General features: G+C 42.8%; 1 protein-coding gene across 28 annotated transcripts in view; it reads left to right on the forward strand.

Moving 5' to 3' along the window:
* Window positions 1–20,836, forward strand: part of LOC110496062 (plectin) — a 200,302-nt gene that overhangs the window by 156,910 nt on the left and 22,556 nt on the right. For 17 of the 28 annotated variants that reach the window (XM_021571717.3, XM_090208453.1, XM_021571716.3 and 14 more), the window contains 18 exons: window positions 2,826–2,941; window positions 3,079–3,185; window positions 4,030–4,149; window positions 4,505–4,600; window positions 4,742–4,869; window positions 5,988–6,081; window positions 7,804–7,958; window positions 8,172–8,493; window positions 8,652–8,729; window positions 8,835–8,996; window positions 11,552–11,656; window positions 12,066–12,161; window positions 12,276–12,401; window positions 12,522–12,674; window positions 18,114–18,268; window positions 18,514–18,640; window positions 18,983–19,166; window positions 19,418–19,438. In XM_021571717.3, the coding sequence (XP_021427392.3) occupies window positions 2,826–2,941; window positions 3,079–3,185; window positions 4,030–4,149; window positions 4,505–4,600; window positions 4,742–4,869; window positions 5,988–6,081; window positions 7,804–7,958; window positions 8,172–8,493; window positions 8,652–8,729; window positions 8,835–8,996; window positions 11,552–11,656; window positions 12,066–12,161; window positions 12,276–12,401; window positions 12,522–12,674; window positions 18,114–18,268; window positions 18,514–18,640; window positions 18,983–19,166; window positions 19,418–19,438 (2,345 nt within the window). The remainder of the gene's footprint in view (window positions 1–2,825; window positions 2,942–3,078; window positions 3,186–4,029; window positions 4,150–4,504; window positions 4,601–4,741; window positions 4,870–5,987; window positions 6,082–7,803; window positions 7,959–8,171; window positions 8,494–8,651; window positions 8,730–8,834; window positions 8,997–11,551; window positions 11,657–12,065; window positions 12,162–12,275; window positions 12,402–12,521; window positions 12,675–18,113; window positions 18,269–18,513; window positions 18,641–18,982; window positions 19,167–19,417; window positions 19,439–20,836) is intronic. The other 11 variants (XM_021571719.3, XM_090208454.1, XM_036952534.2 and 8 more) reach the window with 1 other exon arrangement.

Here is a 20,836-nt window from a genome sequence, read left to right on the forward strand (position 1 = left end):
CTTCAGATAGTTATGCAATCAGTCGTCAGTCAAATTCAGTCAAACATTACAAGTACTTCTCATTATTTTATTTGGAAGCAGTTTCACTGATGAAAACATTTTATTTGCTGTAGCATTCCCGCATGTCCAAGTAAGCATTCAAGCACATAGCAATAATACACTGAGTGTACAAAACATTATGAACACCTGCTCTTTCCTTGATATAGACTGACCAGGTGAATCCAGGTGAATTACCCCCTTATTGATGTCACTTGTTAAATCCACTTCAATCAGTGTAGATGAAGGGGAAGAGACAGGTTAAAGAAGGAATTTTAAGCCTTGAGACACTTGGAACATGGATTGTGTATGAGTGCTATTCAGAGGGTGAATGGGCAAGACGAAAGATTGAAGTGCCTTTGAACAGGGAGGGTATGGTAGTAGGTGCCAGGCGCACCGGTTCGTGTCAAGAACTGCAATGCTGTTGGGTTTTCACGCTCAACAGTTTCCTGTGTGTATCAAGAATGGTCCACCACCCAATGGACATCCAGTCAACTTGACACAACTGTGGGGAGCATTGGAGTCAACATGGGCCAGCATCCCTGTGGAATGCTTTCGACACCTTGTAGAGTCCATGGCCCGATTAATTGAGGCTGTTCTGGGGGCAAAAGGGGGTGTAACTCAATATTAGGAAGGTGTTCTTAATAATATAATAATGATAATAATAGATTGAATTTGTATAGCGCTTTTTATTACAGCAAGAATCTCAGACTCTTAAAACAACAAAACCATTTCAGTTAGCCTGTTGACAGTTCTGGGTGGAAGATCTTCCTCAGTCATCCATAGAGGCAGGGACAAGTCCAACAGGTCACATATCAGTAACAGTCACTCAACACTGAAAGAGTTAGCTAAACACCTGTGTAAAAATAATAGACATATCAACTACCATAAGAGGTCAGGGTAGATTTTGACAACAGACTTTTCATGTTTGCACATGCTGTATAAACACACACCCTGTAGGCTCACACATACACACACACGACTCAGGAGAAAGGCACAGGTGGTGGCGAGGCAGCTTTGAGGTAGTATTTAGATGCCCACAGGGCTGTGCTTTTAAGTGTCAGCAGATAGCAGCACAGCTCAGGTACGCCCAGGTGTCTTAGGTGTGTCTGCCATACAAACTCCACACAGACGAAGAGCAAGACAGAAACACACTGCAGAACGACAAATCAACAAAGTAGTCTGGGCTCACACACAACAAATTGAATTTGGGAAAAGCATGAGAAAGTAATCTCTCAATTCTATGACCGTCAACGCTCAAGGCTTGCACATTATCTAGCTGTGGAAAGGGGATGCTTAATCAAAGGCAATGTGGATACATGAGACCCTGAACTGAAAAAGGACTGGAAAGCTTGAACGATAGTTGTGTTTTGGGGGAGTGACTGCCGCTACAGTATGAACGTCTATTTACTCGTATCTGGAGGGTGAGAATGCATCATAAACCTTGTAAAATCTTGAAAACATCTGTCACAGTCTCATACGTGGATGGATTTGTAAGACTGTAAGGAAAAACTGCAAGGGGAGCGTTTGAACACTGTTTGGACACTGTTGCAGTTGAGGACACACACCCTCACCATGATGCACAGTCTGAAGAAGAAGTTCCGCTCCTCCAAGAGACGGTTGAACAGCACCTCCAGCAGCACCCAGGGTTCCGTCAGTGACCTGGAGGACCGGGTGGTCATGCTGTGTGAGGACATCCCAGCTGAGAGCAGCTCCTTTGGCTCGGGTCAGGGGTCCCAGAGCCCGGGGAAGTCCTCCTCCAGCCGAGGCTCCCAGAACAGGGAGCAGGAGGCAGGGTCAGAACTTCGCATAGTGCACCTGAGCAGGGACAGACACTGCTACAGACACTCTGATATGGAGCACCAGCCCACTGGCCATGGAGACTACAATGTGCAAAGAGTTGTGCAAGGGTATGGAGGGTTTATGTGATTTTTTTTTCATTAAGGTGGTGGTTGGGATTAACTTTGATAGCCGTTTCCTTTTTTTCTACTTCTAGACATTAGTTCCTTTCTAATAGGGAATATAACAATTTATGCAATTTATGCCTTTTTATAATTTGTTTACAAAATCCCTGTATTTTGTCTAACCATGCCAGACTAAATCCCTTGGCAAATATGATATGCCCTGTGCTCATTCCAAGCAGTCAAAGCTTGTATCTGCATGTTATTTGACTGCAATTACCTTTATTGGCAGTGTACATGGAATTACTTGCATGTTTTGTGCATGAAACGGTGGGGGAATTTCTAAATGACTGGTTGGTAGGAGCTCTTGTTTTTTCCTGCCCTCCTCCTGTCTGTATTCACATTCCTCTGAGAGAGGCATGTCGATCAGGATCTAAGGCAGTCATTCCATCATGATTAAACTGCCTTCAGCAGGGTTCCCCAACTTATTTTGTTCTTCATCATTGTTGGACATAAAACACTTAAAACACCAGGAAATCGAGTGATTTTAATTTGGGAAATCTGTTCACAAGGGTTCTCACGCATAATAGAGAGACGCATGATCATATACTAATGTAAGCCATGTTTGAAATGGTTATGTTTTAGTCAAATGTTATATCTGTTTGGACTTCTTGTGGTCAATTTGTAATCATGTTTTCAGACCCCCCCCCCCCCCCCCCCCCCCCGACCATTTGCCAAAAAAAATGATTTTAGAAAAGGAACTCTTTGTTACCTAAATGTTTTGGGGTTGCAAAGATGAATATAATTTGCACTATATTCTATAAGAAAATACAGTGTCTAAGATTCAATTTCATAGTTTTACCAGTCTTCTCCATGCTCTGTCCCCAGGCCTACTCTGATTGACATGAGTAAGGTGTACCGACAGACCCATGTAGAGAACCTGGAGCAGGCCTTCAGTGTGGCAGAGAGAGACCTGGGTGTCACTCGGCTGCTCGACCCAGAAGGTAACGGAACGTGCGAGCATTGTTTTCTCCATGACTGTCAATCCTATTCTCAGATATCTGTATTTGTATGAATACTTGCATTTATCTTTTTCTAAAATCAGTTTTGAACTGGTGTTCATTGTCTCCCCTCTATTAAGATGTGGATGTGCCACACCCAGACGAGAAGTCCATCATCACATACGTGTCCTCCCTGTATGACGTCATGCCCCGTGTACCTGACGTCCAGGATGGGGTGAAAGCCAATGTGAGTGTTGTCTTCTTGGAACCGTATAGGTCATCACCACTAAGGGCTTCCTCCTGGTCTCACCTATGAGGTCACATCTTCCCAAACTTTAAGATGTCTTTGACGCTCCAGAGGGAATTTTCCCATATGTACAGATATAGGATCAGCTTCCCCTCCCCCAATTCTAACATTAACCAATAGTGGGGGAAATGCAAAACTGAACCAATATTAGCATCTAGAGGGAACTTCACCCAACACCATGTTTGACCAGTGGAGTGATTTTTAAGACTCCCGGATTAGTTTTATACTGAACAAAAAATACAAATGCAACATGTAACAATTTCAATTATTTTTTGTTAGTTACAGTTACTAGAAGGAAATCAGTCAGTTGAAATAAATTCATTAAGCCATAATCTATGGTTGGGCATAAGCCCACCCACTTGGGAGCCAGGCCCAGCTAATGAACATTCAACTCTCTGGCAACAGCTCTGGTGGACATTCCTGCAGTTAGCATGCCAATTGCAGGCTCGAGAGACATCTCTGGCATTGTGCTGTGTGACAAAACTGCACATTTTAGAGTGGCCTTTTATTGTTTCCAGCACAAGGTGTAATGATCATGCTGTTTAATCAGCTTCTTGATATGCCACACCTGTCAGGTGGATGGATTATCTTGGCAAAAGAGAAATGCTCACTAACAGGGATGTAAACATATTTGTCCACAACATTTGAGAGAAATGAGCTTTTTGTGCATATGGAAAACTTCTGGTACCAACACTTTACATGTTGCGTTTATATTTTTGTTCAATATAGTTTCATTAACCTTTTTCTCTAATGAACCTTCTCCTGTCTCCTGTGTGTCCCCCAGGAGCTGGAGCTGCGCTGGCAGGAGTACTATGAGTTGGTGACCCTGCTGCTGCAGTGGATCAGACACCACATCATCGTGTTTGAGGAGAGGAAGTTCCCTACCAGCTATGAGGAGATTGAGGTAAATCTCCTCACCTATTGGGGAAATATTTTGCTTGATACATGTAAGTGAATATTTTAATTGTCTGTTTATTTAATTGTCTATAATAATTGTCTTAGAGACTTGATGCTGTATATGACAAAAGCTATGTTCAGTTGTGACAGTGAATTAAACATGTTTTTTTTTTTTTCATATTGGGGCGACTGTGGAGTAGCAGTTATGGAAGTGGCCTCCATAATACCTTATGTCTCGCTTGATGAGCAAATACTCTAACTGTTTGTCTCTGATTTCTGGAAATTGTCTGAGGGATGGGATGAAACAAGAACTATGTTCAGTTGTCATGTTGAATTAATTCAGCAACGTTTTAAATATTCAGGTTCTTTGGCGCCAGTTTCTGAAGTTCAAGGAGACAGAGCTGCCGGCAAAGGAAGCTGACAAGAATCGATCCAAACATGTCTACAAGTCCTTTGAGGTTCGTAAATAATCCTCTAAAAAGAGAAGCCGAAACACCCAGAGTGAATAGTTAAATCAACTAACTGTATCAAAAAGATACAAGAAGACCCTTTTTTTTGAACGTTTTCTTGACTGTACCTGTCTGTGTCTGTCCTTGCAGGGAGCAGTTCAGGTGGGTCATGTCAAGGTGCCCCCTGGATACCACCCTATCGATGTGGAGAAGGAGTGGGGTCGTCTGCATGTAGCCATATTGGAGAGAGAGCGTCTTCTAAGGACAGAATTTGAGAGGTGGGTCAGCCATTATACAGACGCACAAAACTGTGGTCGGAGGGCCTATGGTGTTTGAGATTATACCTTCATCTTTGAGATGAGGCTGAAATCTGTTGCACGTGTTTTTTGTTAGATGCAGTTTTCAAGAGAAATTCTGGATTTAGGGACTCTGTCACATGGTGTTTCTGTTGTGTTTCAGTTGTTAAAGCAAACTCAATGTTTACTAGAAGTAATAAATGAAACGAGACATAAAACATTGGAGAAAATAGCATTTAAACCCCAAAGGCGTCTGTAACTATGTGGTTGCTGTAACTATGTGGATTATAACCAGTTTGGTAGATGTGAGAAGACATTGTCAGATAAAGATAGCTAGACAACCCGACCATGACTCACTGAAAGATCCATGCACTGCCGTTGCCATGGCAAATAGTTCAAAACCTTTCAATAATGTGATTATTTGTGTCCTAAGCAAGTTATTATAGGACAATCCTTTCCAAATAACAAGCAGGGCGTATGTAGTTTTTGGTAAGGGTTGGTCTCTCATCACAAGACTTCCAGTCTTGAAGTAAGCAGTCAGGGCAGCGGTCGGAGAAGCTACTGTGGTCTGTGAGTCACGCAACAGCCAACCACCCAACACCTTATCGCATTACAACATCCTGTGGACTGTCATCATATCTGCTGGGGAGGACAAGCTGTCAGTGAATCCATCATGGCCTTTGCCAGTCAGAGCTATGGTTTAGAGTATTTACTTCGCAAGAAGATCGAGAAGGAGTGAGTGTTTTACCATGCCTGCATAACGTTTCTGAGAAGATTGTTGGATGTTTTTTTTTCTCCAGATATTTTATCGAAGCTATTGAAATGAATTCATACCCACATCATTTTTTTATTTGTATTATTTATTTATATTATTATATCTTTATTCAACCAGGTTGTCCCATTGAGGTCAAAATGCTTGTTTCACAAGGGATCTGGCCAAGGGGCCAGTGTTGTCTTTGAGTAGAGTATTGTTGGTCATGATTTACAGTTCCATCATTGAGTTAAATCGTTACCTCATTAGACAATACCTCAGCCTAAGAGCCGAGTTATGAGAGACTGTGGAACATGTCTCAACTGATGTGTTGACCTTTGACCCTCAGGCTGGAGCGGCTGCAGAGGATTGTCAGTAAGGTCCAGATGGAGTCTGGGGTGTGTGAGGAGCAGCTCAACCAGGTTGAGGGCCTGCTACAGATGGTGAGTCTCATACCCTGCTGAGGCAGACAGTCACTAGCCAATATAGATAATATATGTACAGTGGGGTCCAGAAAAAAAAAAAGTCCAGAAAATCACATTGTAGGATTTTTAAGGAATTTATTTGCAAATTATGGTGGAAAATAAGTATTTGGTCAATAACAAAAGTTTATCTCAATACTTTGTTATATACCCTTTGTTGGCAATGACAGAGGTCAAACGTTTTCTGTAAGTCTTCACAACGTTTTTACACACTGTTGCTGGTATTTTGGCCCATTCCTCCATGCAGATCTCCTCTAGAGCAGTGATGTTTTGGGGCTGTTGCTGGGCAACACGGACTTTCAACTCCCTCCAAAGATTTTCTATGGGGTTGAGATCTGGAGACTGGCTAGGCCACTCCAGGACCTTGAAATGCTTCTTATGAAGCCACTCCTTCGTTGCCCGGGCGGTGTGTTTGGGATCATTGTCATGCTGAAAGACTCAGCCACGTTTCATCTTCAATGCCCTTGCTGATGGAAGGAGGTTTTCACTCAAAATCTCACGATACATGGCCCCATTCATTCTTTCCTTTACACGGATCAGTCGTCCTGGTCCCTTTGCAGAAAAACAGCCCCAAAGCATGATGTTTCCACCCCCATGCTTCACAGTAGGTATGGTGTTCTTTGGATGCAACTCAGCATTCTTTGTCCTCCAAACAAGACGAGTTGAGTTTTTACCATAAAGTTCTATTTTGGTTTCTTCTGACCATATGACATTCTCCCAATCTTCTTCTGGATCATCCAAATGCTCTCTAGCAAACTTCAGATGTGCCTGGACATGTACTGGCTTAAGCAGGGGGACACGTCTGGCACTGCAGGATTTGAGTCCCTGGCGGCGTAGTGTGTTACTGATGGTAGGCTTTGTTACTTACGTTCTTGTGATCATTTTGACCCCACGGGGTGAGATCTTGCGTGGAGCCCCAGATCGAGGGAGATTATCAGTGGTCTTGTGTCTTCCATTTCCTAATAATTGCTCCCACAATTGATTTCTTCAAACCAAGCTGCTTACCTATTGCAGATTCAGTCTTCCCAGCCTGGTGCAGGTCTACAATTTTGTTTCTGGTGTCCTTTGACAGCTCTTTGGTCTTGGCCATAGTGGAGTTTGGATTGTGACTGTTTGAGGTTGTGGACAGGTGTCTTTTAAACTGATAACAAGTTCAAACAGGTGCCATTAATACAGGTAACAAGTGGAGGACAGAGGAGCCTCTTAAAGAAGTTGTTACAGGTCTGTGAGAGCCAGAAATCTTGCTTGTTTGTAGGTGACCAAATACTTATTTTCCACCATAATTTGCAAATAAATTCATAACAAATCCTACAATGTGATTTTCTGGATTTTTTTTCTCATTTTGTCTGTCATAGTTGAAGTGTACCTATGATGAAAATTACAGGCCTCTCTCATCTTTTTAAGTGGGAGAACTTGCACAATTGGTGGCTGACTAAATACTTTTTTGCCCCACTGTATGTGTATAATATATATCTAATGTACAGTCTGTGGCCCTACAGATTTGTAACCACAAGCCCATGCTAGACTGAGTCTAGTCAATGATACAGTGAATTAATACCCCGCAGATTGGATGTGTTCTGATGTTCAAAAGCATTCTCACGCTAATGGATTCATGCCTACTGATGCTGTATTCAAGATGGAACACCTGGTGTCATGGTGTTTATACTGTAATATATGTTCTAGGATGTCCGTTTGCTGAACTCAGGAAAGCCTGCTAAGCACACAGCAGAGATAGAGACAGACCTGGACAAGGCCGAGGGCATGATCCGGTACCTCTTCAACGATGTGCAGCTGCTGAAGGATGGACGCCACCTACAAGCTGAACAGATGTACCGCAGGTCAGAACAACCACGGAGTAAAACCATTTCAGTGCCACGTCATTCACTCAGAGCATTACTGTGTTATTGTGAGGCCTTATGCGACACGCAATGACACCTAAGCCTCTTACTGTATTGTAACTATTATATTATTACTATGTCTTTACATATTTATGACAAATTGGTTTGTTGTCATTGAACAAGTCATCATTGTTTCTCCTGTTTTACGTCCAGAGTTTACCGTCTCCACGAGCGGCTGGTGAACCTGCGCAGTGAGTACAATCTGCGCCTGAAGTCCGGGGTAACCATCACCCAGATGTCCCAGATGCAAACCCTTCAGCAGGCACCCATGAGGGTGCGTCCCGAGCTGGATGAGGTGACCCTGCGCTACATCCAGGACCTGCTGGCCTGGGTGGAGGAGAACCAGAGGCGGGTGGACCGAGGGGAATGGGGCTCGGACCTGCCCACCGTGGAGTCCCAGCTGGGCAGCCACCGCGGCCTTCACCAGTCAGTGGAGGAGTTCCATGCTAAGATTGGCAGGGCAAAGGCAGACGAGGTACTTTGGAAAAACTACCTGGGATGGGATTGGAGTTGGACTGATTCAGTCATACCATCATTGATCCTCTTTGGTTAATGCTCAAAGTAGTCTGACTGTTTCTTTTTTTAACCCTGCTTCTTCTCTAATCTTTAGTCTCTTTTTCTATTCCCCTCCAGAGTCAGCTCTCCCCTGTCAGCAAAGGTGCCTACAGAGACAACTTATCCAAGCTAGAGTTGCATTATGGCAAGCTTCTGGTATGTTCTGGACTCAAGATATTAACGTGCAACTACAACTTTTCAACTATCTGACATTTATCTAATGTGTCTTCTCCAATCTCATTTATATTATTTTCTCCTCAGAATTCTTCCAAGGCTCGTCTGCACAGCCTGGACGGGCTTCATGCCTTTGTCACTGCAGCCACCAAGGAGTTGATGTGGCTGAATGAAAAGGAAGAGGAGGAGGTTAACTATGACTGGAGCGAACGCAACACCAACATGACAGCCAAGAAAGACAACTACTCGGTATGGCTGTTCTCATCCTCACCATACCTGGAAAGTTCAACTTAATTTAAATATGAAAAGAGTTAAGCATAGTACGGTATCTTGTAGAGTAAAGTAAAAAGCTATGGCACTTTACAGAACAGTAAAATGCCATCTTTAATTAGCTTTTGATCAGATTCTGTTAAAAAATGTTTTGAAGTATTTATGAAGGATCCCCATTAGCTGCTTCCAAGGCAGCAGCTACTCTTCCTGGGGTCCAAACACATCAATCAAAAGAGAAAACGCTACATATAACATTATGTATAACATTATTACACCACTACATATCAACAATACAAAAATGTATAATACCACCATACAACTATATTACAATGTATGTGTGTGTGTAGAATGTGTGTGCCTGTTCCTGTGTATCTCTTCACAGTCCCCGCTGTGTGTATTTATCTGGGGTTTTTTTTCAATCTGATTCTACTGCTTGCGTAAGTTACTTGATGTGGAGTAGAGTTCCATGTAGTCATGGCTCTATGTAGTATTGTGCACCTCCCATAGTCTGTTCTGGACTTGGGGACTGTGAAGAGACCTCTGGTGGCATGTCTTGTGGGGTATGAATGGGTGTCTGAGCTGTGTGCTAATCATTTAAACAGACCTCTGGTGGCATGTCTTGTGGGGTATGAATGGGTGTCCGAGCTGTGTGCTAGTCGTTTAAACAGACCTCTGGTGGCATGTCTTGTGGGGTATGAATGGGTGTCCGAGCTGTGTGCTAGTCGTTTAAACAGACCTCTGGTGGCATATCTTGAATGGGTGTCTGAGCTGTGTGCTAGTAGTTTAAACAGACCTCTGGGGACATGTCTTGTGGGGTATGAATGGGTGTTTGAGCTGTGTGCTAGTCATTTAAACAGACCTCTGGTAGCATGTCTTGTGGGGTATGAATGGGTGTCTGAGCTGTGTCCTAGTCGTTTAAACAGACCTCTGGTGGCATGTCTTGTGGGGTATGAATGGGTGTCCGAGCTGTGTGCTAGTAGTTTAAACAGACACCTTACACCGTACATTCAGGATGTCAACACTTCTTACAAACCAAGTAGTGATGAAGTCAATCTCACCTCCACTTTGAGCCATGAGAGATTTACATGCATATCATTAATGTTAGCTCTCCGTGTACATTTAAGGGCCAGCCGTGCTGCCCTGTTCTGAGCCAATTGTATTTCTCTGACATTGCTCTTTGTGGCACCTGACCACATGACTGAACAGTAGTCCAGGTGTGACAAAACTAGGGCTTGTAGAACCTGCCTTGTTAATAGTTTTGTTAAGAAGGCAGAGTAAAATATTATTAAGGACAGACTTATCCCCATCTTAGCTACTGTTGTATCAACATGTTTTGACCATGACAGTTTACAATCCAGGGTTACTCCAAGCAGTTTAGGCACCTCAACTTGCTCAATTTCCACACTGTTCATTACAAGATTTAGTTGAGGTTTAGGGTTTAGTGAATGATTTGTCCCAAATACAAGGCTTTTAGGTTTTGAAATATTTAGGACTCATTTATTCCTTGCCACCCATTCTGAAACTAACTGCAGCTCTTTGTTAAGTATTGCAGTCATTTCACTCGCTGTAGTAGCTGACGTGTATAGTGTTGAGCCATCCGCCAACATAGACACACTGGTTTTACCCAAAGCTAGTGGCATGTCATTAGTAAACATTTTATAAAGCAAGGGGCCTAGACAGCTATCCTGGGGAATTCCTGATTCTACCTAGATTATGTTTGAGAGGATTCCATTAAAGATCACCCTCTGTGTTCTGTTAGACAGGAAACTCTTTATCCACAATATTGCAGGGGGTGTAAAGCCATAACACATATATTTTTCCAGCAAGAGCTATGATTAATAATGTCAAAAGCTGTGCTGAAGTCTAACAAAACAGCTCCCACAATATTTTTATCATCAATTTCTCTCAGCCAATCATCCCTCATTTGTGTAAGTGCTGTGCTTGTTGAATGTCCTTCCCTATAAGTGTGTTGAAAGTCTGTTGTCAATTTGTTTACTGTAAAATAGCATTGTATCTGGTCAAACAGCATTTTTTTCAAGAAGTTTACTAAGGGTTGGTATCAGGCGGATTGGTTAGCTATTTGAGCCAGTAAAGGGGGCTGGCTATTGTTCAGTAGCGGAATAACTATTGCTTCCCTCCAGGCCTGAGGGCACACACCTTCTAGTAGGCTTAGATTGAAGATATGGCAACTAGGTGTAGCAATATCGTCCACTATTATCCTCAGTAATTTTCCATCCAAGTTGTCAGACCCCGGTGGCTTGTCAATGTTTATAGACAACAATAATTTTTTCACATCTTCCAAACTCACTTAATGGAATTCAAAATGACAATGCTTGTCTTTCATAATTTGATCAGTTATACTTGGATGTGTAGTGTCAGCGTTTGTTGCTGGCATGTCATACCTAAGTTTGCTAATCTTGCCAATGAAAAAAATAATTAAAGTAATTCGTTTATTATGATTAGGGATGCACTTGCATATCTAGTAATATCCCCCCTCTTGCCATAACTCCTGTGTTTTCTTTGGTTTATCTCAGGGGTTGATGAAAGAGCTGGAGCACAGGGAGAAGAGGGTCAACAGTGTCCAGGTCCAAGGAGACAAACTGCTGAAGGAGGGTCACCCTGCCAAGACAACTGTAGAGGTGAGAAAAAAATACATTTATATTACCAGGAATTCAGCTAAAATTAATTGAGTAATTATGTTCAAGTATTCCCATGAATAAAAATAAAGATTTGTGATTGTGTCTCAATGTATTAAAGGTATGAAATTATCATGTTATCTTTAAATACAATCTCTTTTTGGGCTTACTTGTGTTTAATTTACAGCGTTCAAATTATTCAAATTATTTTCCGACCCCCTGACCATATACTCAGACAAAAATCATCCTCTGGCTAAATCTAGTGGCCTACCCCTGCATCACAGTATCTATTTAACAGGGATTTGTGTTTCATGCCTAAAAGCAGAGGACATGAGGATAGGTGGGTTGTTAAATCGCTTTTTTCAAAGAGGCCAATTTTTGTCTCACACCCATCTCTCTCTCTCCACCAAAGGCCTTCACTGCAGCCCTGCAGACCCAGTGGAGCTGGATCCTGCAGCTCTGCTGTTGCATCGAGTCCCACCTCAAAGAGAACACTGCCTACTTCCAAGTATGCCGACTCATATATCCCCCTCAGATGGTCCAACGAGCATAAAAACACTTCTTAAAATACATCATCCTATCGTTAAAATGGCTTGTGCTCCTCCTTTTCTACCCATTGTAGTTTTTCTCCGACGTGAAAGAGGCAGAGGAGAAGATGAAAAAGATGCAGAAGACCATGAAGAAGAAATACACATGCAACCGTAACATCACTGTGACACGACTCGAGGACTTGTTACAGGACGCAGCTGTAGGTTGACTTACTCTACTTGAAGAAGTGAAATTCAGCAACTCTACTTCAGTGACATTACAATAGCAACAGCACCTGTCATTGTTTGTTTTATTAAATACAATGTGATATTTCCTATAGGATGAGAAGGAGCAACTGAAAGAGTTTAAGACCCATTTGGATGGGCTGAACCGGAGGGCCAAGACCATTGTCCAGCTGAAGCCACGTAACCCAGCAACACCAGTTAAGGGAAAATTGCCTGTCCAGGCCGTCTGCGACTTCAAACAGATGGAGGTGAGGAGATATTCATGTTCATGTGACCAGCTTTCCAGTGGAGAAGCAAACATTCTTAGGCTACTACTTAGTACACTCTAACTCAAATACTTCTAGTAAGTTGTACTTAGTCAATGAAAAGTCATTATTACTTAAAATGTTTATGTAGTACTGAATCAAAACTAAATGAGAAGTCACACCAACTCAGTTTTTTAAAGATATGATAACAAATGAACATTTTCCCAGCATGCTCTACTGCAGGTTAAAAAATATATATACACTACCGTTCAAAAGTTTGAGGTCACTTAGAAATGTCCTTGTTTTTGACAGAAAAGCATATTTTTTGTCCATTAAAATAACATCAAATTGATCAGAAATACAGTGTAGACATTGTTAATGTTGTAAATGACTATTGTAGCTGGAAACGGCAGATTTTTAATGGAATATCTACATAGGCATACAGAGGCCCATTATCAGCAACCATCACTCCTGTGTTCCAATGGCATGTTGTATTAGCTAATCCAAATGTATCATTTTAAAAGGCTAATTGATGAGATCAATTGCAATTATGTTAGCACAGCTGAAAACTGTTGTCCTGATTAAAGAAGCAATAAAACTGTCCTTCTTTAGACTAGTTGAGTATCTGGAGCATCAGCATTTGTGGGTTCAATCACAGGCTCAAAATGGCCAGAAACAAATAACTTTCTTCTGAAACTTGTCAGTCTATTCTTGTTCTGAGAAATGAAGGCTATTCCATGCAAGAAATTGCCAATAAAGTGAAGATCTGGTACAGCACTGTGTACTACTCCCTTCACAGAACAGCGCAAACTGGGCAAGAGGACAAGTACATTAGTGTCTAGTTTGAGAAACAGACGCCTCACAAGTCCTCAACTGGCAGCTTCATTAAATAGTACCCGCAAAACGCCAGTCTCAATGTCAACAGCGAGGAGGCGACTCCGGGATGCTGGTCTTCTAGGCAGAGTTCCTCTATTCAGTGTCTGTGTTCTTTTTCCCATCTTAATCTTTTTGTTTTTATTGGCCAGTCTGAGATATGGCTTTTTCTTTGCAACTCTGCCTAGTTAAAAAGTAGGCCTTGAAATACACTGCTCAAAAAAATAAAGGGAACACTTAAACAACACAATGTAACTCCAAGTCAATCACACTTCTGTGAAATCAAACTGTCCACTTAGGAAGCAACACCGATTGACAATAAATTTCCCATGCTGTTGTGCAAATGGAATAGACAACAGGTGGAAATTATAGGCAATTAGCAAGACACCCCCAATAAAGGAGTGGTTCTGCAGGTGGGGACCACAGACCACTTCTCAGTTCCTATGCTTCCTGGCTGATGTTTTGGTCACTTTTGAATGCTGGCGGTGCTTTCACTCTAGTGGTAGCATGAGACGGAGTCTACAACCCACACAACTGGCTCAGGTAGTGCAGCTCATCCAGGATGGTACATCAATGCGAGCTGTGGCAAGAAGGTTTGCTGTGTCTGTCAACGTAGTGTCCAGAGCATGGAGGCACTACCAGGAGACAGGCCAGTACATCAGGAGACGTGGAGGAGGCCGTAGGAGGGCAACAACCCAGCAGCAGGACCGCTACCTCCGCCTTTGTGCAAGGAGGAGCACTGCCAGAGCCCTGCAAAATGACCTCCAGCAGGCCACAAATGTGCATGTGTCTGCTCATACGGTCAGAATCAGACTCCATGAGGGTGGTATGAGGGCCCGACGTCCACAGGTGGGGATTGTGCTTACAGCCCAACACCGTGCAGGACGTTTGGCATTTGCCAGAGAACACCAAGATTGGCAAATTCGCCACTGGTGCCCTGTGCTCTTCACAGATGAAAGCAGGTTCACACTGAGCACCTGACAGACGTGACAGAGTCTGGAGACGCCATGGACAACGTTCTGCTGCCTGCAACATCCTCCAGCATGACCGGTTTCGCGGTGGGTCAGTCATGGTGTGGGGTGGCATTTCTTTGGGGGGCCGCACAGCACTCCATGTGCTCGCCAGAGGTAGCCTGACTGCCGTTAGGTACCGAGATGAGATCCTCAGACCCCTTGTGAGACCATATGCTGGTGCTGTTGGCCCTGGGTTCCTCCTAATGCAAGACAATGCTAGACCTCATGTGGCTGGAGTGTGTCAGCAGTTCCTGCAAGAGGAAGCCATTGATGCTATGGACTGGCCCGCCCGTTCCCCAGACCTGAATCCAATTGAGCACATCTGGGACATCATGTCTCGCTCCATCCACCAACGCCACTTTGCACCACAGACTGTCCAGGAGTTGGCGGATGCTTTAGTCCAGGTCTGGGAGGTAATCCCTCAGGAGACCATCCGCCACCTCATCAGGAGCATGCCCAGGCGTTGTAGGGAGGTCATACAGGCACGTGGAGGCCACACACACTACCGAGCCTCATTTTGACTTGTTTTAAGGACATTACATCAAAGTTGGATCAGCCTGTAGTGTGGTTTTCCACTTTCATTTTGAGTGTGACTCCAAATCCAGACCTCCATGGGTTGATAAATTTGATTTTCATTGATAATATTTGTGTGATTTTGTTGTCAGCACATTCAACTATGTAAAGAAAAAAGTATTTAATAAGAATATTTCATTCATTCAGATCTAGGATGTGTTATTTTAGTGTTCCCTTTATTTTTGAGCAGTGTACATCCACAGGTACACCTCCAATTGAATCAAATTATGTCAATTAGCCTATCAGAAGCTTCTAAAGCCATGGCATCATTTTCTGGAATTTTCCAAGCTGTTTAAAGGCACAGTCAACTTAGTGTATGTAAACTTCTGGCCCACTGGAATTGTGATACAGTGAATTATAAGTGAAATTGTCTGTCTATAAACAATTGTTGGAATAATGACTTGTGTCATGCACAAAGTAGATGTCCTAACTGACTTGCCAAAACTATAGTTTGTTAACAAGAAATGTGTGGAATGGTTGAAAAAGTTGTTTAGGACATCTTCTTGTGCATGACACAAGTCATTTTTCCAACAATTGTTTACAGACAGATTATATCACTTATAATTCACTGTATCACAATTTCAGCGGGTCAAAAGACGCATTCTGTCTCCTAGAGCTGAACGTACTTTGGTGCGAAAAGTGCAAATCAAACCCAGAACAACAGCAAAGGACCTTGTGAAGATGCTGGAGGAAACAGGTACAAAAGTATCTATAGCCACAGTAAAACGAGTCCTATATCGACATAACCTGACAGGCCGCTCAGCAAGGAAGAAGCCAGTGCTCCAAAACCGCCATAAAAAAATCCAGACTACGGTTTGCAACTGCCCATGGGAACAAAGATCGTACTTTTTGAAGAAATGTCCTCTGGTCTGATGAAACAAAAATAGAACTGTTTGGCCATAATGACCATCATTATGTTTGGAGGAAAAAGGGGGAGGCTTGGAAGCCGAAGTAAACCATCCCAACGTGAAGCACGGGGGTGGCAGCATCATGTTGTGGGGGTGCTTTGCTGCAGGAGGGACTGGTGCACTTCACAAAATAGATGGCATCATGAGGTAGGAAAATCATGTGGATATATTGAAGCAACATCTCAAGACATCAGTCAGGAAGTTAAAGCTTGGTCGCAAATCGGTCTTCCAAATGGACAATGACCCTAAGCATACTTCCAAAGTTGTGGGAGAATGGCTTAAGGACAACAAAGTCAATGTATTTTAGTAGCTATCACAAAGCCCTGACCTCAATCCCGTAGAAAATGTGTGGGCAGAACTGAAAAAGCGTGTGCGAGCAAGGAGGCCTACAAACCTGACTCAGTTACACTAGCTCTGTCAGGAGGAATGGGACAAAATTCACCCAACTTATTGTGGGAAGCTTGTGGAAGGCAACCCGAAACGCTTGACCCAAGTTAAACAAACAATTTAAAGGCAATGCTACCAAATACTAATTGACTGTATGTAAACTTCTGACCCACTGGGAATGTGATGAAAGAAATTAAAGCTGAAATAAATCATTCTCTACTATTATTCTGACATTTCACATTGTTAAAATAAAGTGCTGATCAGGGAATTTCTACTAGGATTAAATGTCAGGAATTGTGAAAAAAATCTATTTGGCTAAGGTTTATGTAAACTTCTGACTTCAACTATATCAGTGTTGTTGCATGTACATTGAGTGATTGATTGATTAAATGTTATGCTACACAAAGATAAATAGCATTTTTCTAAGCGAATCCAATCATGACTTCTGTTACTGAAATGATTGTTCCAGTTTAAAATCCTAGGTAGTCTCCTAAGTGATGCGGGTGAATACAAATGTAAATTCTTGCATAGCCTAATGCTGGCTAGATCCCAATAGGAATTACACAACACTTTGCAAGCCAGCATAATGTTATTTACAATTCGTTTTGGGAAAGTTTGTAATTTTGCAACCCTACTTACTGTATAAGGCCTTATGTATATGTAATGGTTTTATTATAGTGATAATATTCGACTAGGAACTCACTTGGTGAAGGACACTTGACTGAAAATTAATGAATTCATCAACCATGTCTCTGTCACTAACAAATACGGTCATGGGTGGTAACTCTACAATTCAATTGAAGAGCCAAGGCACACGGGAAATGATTAGAGGTTTAAGTATACCTTACTTTAAAAAACTGCATTTGTATTACTAATATGAAGGTAGTACTGCTCATTTCAGCTATTTAAGTTTCTTGACTTCTTGAGGTGATCGGTTTCCTCAGAAATGTTTGAGCAGCCAGAACTTACCCGGTTTTACAGTGTATAAGCACATTCTATCAGAATGAGTGGAAATATAGTGTTTATTCAAAACATACACTGAGTGTACAAAACATTGCTCTTTCCATGATACAGACTGACCAGGTGACAGGTGAAAGCTATGATCCATTATTGATGTCACTTGTTAAATGCACTTCAATCAGTGTAGATGAAGGGGAGGAGACAGGTAAAAAAAAACAATATTTTTAAGCCTTGAGACAATTGAAACATGGATTGTGTATGTGTGCCATTCAGAGGGTGAATGAGCACGATAAGAATATTTAAGTGCCTTTGAACTGGGTATGGTAGTAGGTGCCAGGTGCACTGGTTCGTGTCAAGAACTGCTATGCTGTTGTGTTTTTCATGCTCAACAGTTTTCCGTGTGTATCAAGAATGGTCCACCACCCAAAGGACATCCAGCCAACTTGACACAACTGTGGGAAGCATTTTAGTCAACATGGGCCAGCATCCCTGTGGAATCCTTTCGACACCTTGTAGAGTCCATGCCCCGACGAATAGAGGCTGTTCTGAGGGCAGAAGGTTGTTCCTAATGTTTTGTACACTCAGCGTAGACACTTAGAAGTAGAAAAGCAGTAGTATATGTTTTAGTTTTTTCTCTCTATTTATCTTATTAGTCATGCTTGAAGGCTTGTCATTAGAACTGGTCAGAAACAGTACAATGTGGGCATCCATTTTGTACCTATTTCCAGCTCACAGTTCACAGAGGGGAGGAGTGTGTACTGCTGGACAACTCTCAGCCGTACAAGTGGAAGGTGCAGAACCCCAAAGGCAGCAAGGCCACCGTGCCCTCCATCTGTTTCCTGGTTCCTCCCACCAATAATGAAGCAGTGAGCGGCGTCTCAGGGTGAGGCAACCAATCATCTCCTTGCAATAAAACACCATGGCAAAAACCTCTGATTTTAGCCTTACCATAAACAACATGCCTAAAGCCTTTGATTCAGCCTTACCATGAAACAAAATGGACAAAACTTTTGATTTAGCTTTACCATTAACAACATTAGCCTGGTCCCAAGTCTTTTTGTGCTCTTGCGTTTGACCCCAGCACCTGTATGGTTCACTAACCTCTAACCACTAACCCCCCCCACACAGTCTGGACACTAGTCACCAGAACCTGCTGGTCCTGTGGCAGATGCTGTACGTGGACATGAAGAGCCTCATGTCCTGGCAGTACCTGACGAGAGACATCCACCTCATCAGCTCATGGAACATCACCGCGGTGAGCTCAGTTTCACACAGACTGTGTCTCAAAACGGAACCCTATTCCATATGTAGTGCAGCCTGGTCAAAGGTAGTGCACTACACAGGGAATAGGATGCCATTTGGGATGTGCACACATACTTTTTGGAGACAGTAGATCAGAGAATGAAGGACATTTTAGTTATTAGATGGTGTCTCTTTGTTGTAGAATTAAATTAGGCCCACAGAATGATTTATTCTTACCTATACAATTCCAAAGGTCCTGGAATGGGGAGGGGGGTCGGGTGGAATTCAGCCAAGAGAATATAACACTCTTCCTAACCACACTCACCTTTCCTATCTTTCTTCCCCATCACTACAGTTTAAGACCCTGAGGGTGGAGGAGTACAGGCTAGCTTTGAGGAACCTGGAACTCCACTACCAAGAGTTCCTAAGAGACAGCCAGGACTCCCAGCTGTTTGGTGCAGACGACCGCATGCAGGTGGAGAGTAGCTACAACAAGGCTAGCCAGCACTACGAAGGACTGCTGCACTCTCTGGAGAAAGGTGAGTGTTGGACATCTGGGCAGGTAGAGGGTCTGTATACTACAAGAAGCAGCATCAAACCATGTTATTTTTTATGACATCAGTGTTGCACATTTTATTGCACACTTTGTTGCACTGCACACCTTATGAGTTGCCGTTGCATTAACCGTTCATGAACATCATGATTTCAATATTTGTTGTTGTAAATGTTGAAATTCATCACAGGCCCATTCGTCTAGAAATAGTGCTTAACTGTTAAATTCACATTACAGGCTATGTGTCACCCTCTGGAGGTAAGGTGTCCCAGTTGCAGTGTCAGATTGAGCACATTTTTGACTGGCTTAGCTTTTTCTCTGATAGTTCTGATTAGTTTCACTCCATTAACTTCACTCAACCTATCCATCATTCAAGATTTTCTCTAACTTCTCTGTTCATTGCATTAGCCACCTTGTCCAATCGCATGAGTTTGCATGTGTTGTATAATCATGTTGTTTAATAATTTCTCCTGCATGAAGCTGGCAGTGGATTGAGTTTGATTTTGAAACTATCTGTTGATGAGCAAAAGCTTGAGTGATTATATGGATTTCATGAGACATGTAGTTCCAGAAAATTACAATAATTATGTGGGCATAAATAATGAATTCATGATCGAAATGACCAAGAACAAAATCAGACTGTTAAATAGCCACAACTAGCTGGCTTCCACCCATTACCCTGCCCTGAACTTACTCACTGGCACTAGCCGGCTTCCACCCATTACCCTGCCCTGAACTTACTCACTGGCACTAGCCGGCTACCATCCATTACCCTGCCCTGAACTTACACACTTACTCACTGGCACTTGCCGGCTACCACCAATTACCCTACCCTGAACTTACACACTGGCACTACCCGGCTTCCACCCATTACCCTGCCCTGAACTTACTCACTTGCACTAGCTGGCTTCCACCCATTACCCTGCCCTGAACTTACTCACTGGCACTAGCCGGCTTCCAACCATTACCCTGCCCTGAACTTACTCACTGACACTAGCCGGCTTACCCATTACCCTGCCCTGAACTTACTCACTGGCACTAGCCGGCTTCCACCCATTACCCTGCCCTGAACTTACTCACTGGCACTAGCCGGCTTCCACCCATTACCCTGCCCTGAACTTACTCACTGGCACTAGCCGGCTACCACCCGGTTACTCATCCCTGCACCTTAGAGGCTGCTGCCCTTTGTACATAGAAACATGGAACACTGGTCACTTTAATGTTTACATGCTGTTTTACACATTTCATATGTACAGTGCATTCCGAAAGTATTCAGACCCCTTGACTTTTTTCACATTATGTTACGTTACAGCCTTATTCTAAAATTGATTAAATAATTTCCCCCCGTCAATCTACACACAATACACCATAATGACAAAACAAAACAGGTTTTAAAAGATGTAAATAAATCAAAAACTTCAATATTACTTTTACATAAGTTTTCAGACTTTTTTGAAGCACCTTTGGCAGCGATTACAGCCTTGAGTCTTCTTGGGAATGACACTACAAGCTTGGCACACCAGTATTTGGGGAGTTTCTCCCATTCTTCTCTGCAGATCCTCTCAAGCTCTGTCAGGTTGGATGGGGAGTGTCGCTGCAAAGCTATTTTCAGGTCTCTCCAGAGATGTTCTTTCGGGTTCAAGTCCGGGCTCTGAC

This window comes from Oncorhynchus mykiss, chromosome 18, assembly GCF_057628025.1.
Source record: "Oncorhynchus mykiss isolate SJ-2025 chromosome 18, ASM5762802v1, whole genome shotgun sequence".
In the NCBI taxonomy this organism is placed as follows: Eukaryota; Metazoa; Chordata; class Actinopteri; order Salmoniformes; family Salmonidae; genus Oncorhynchus; species Oncorhynchus mykiss.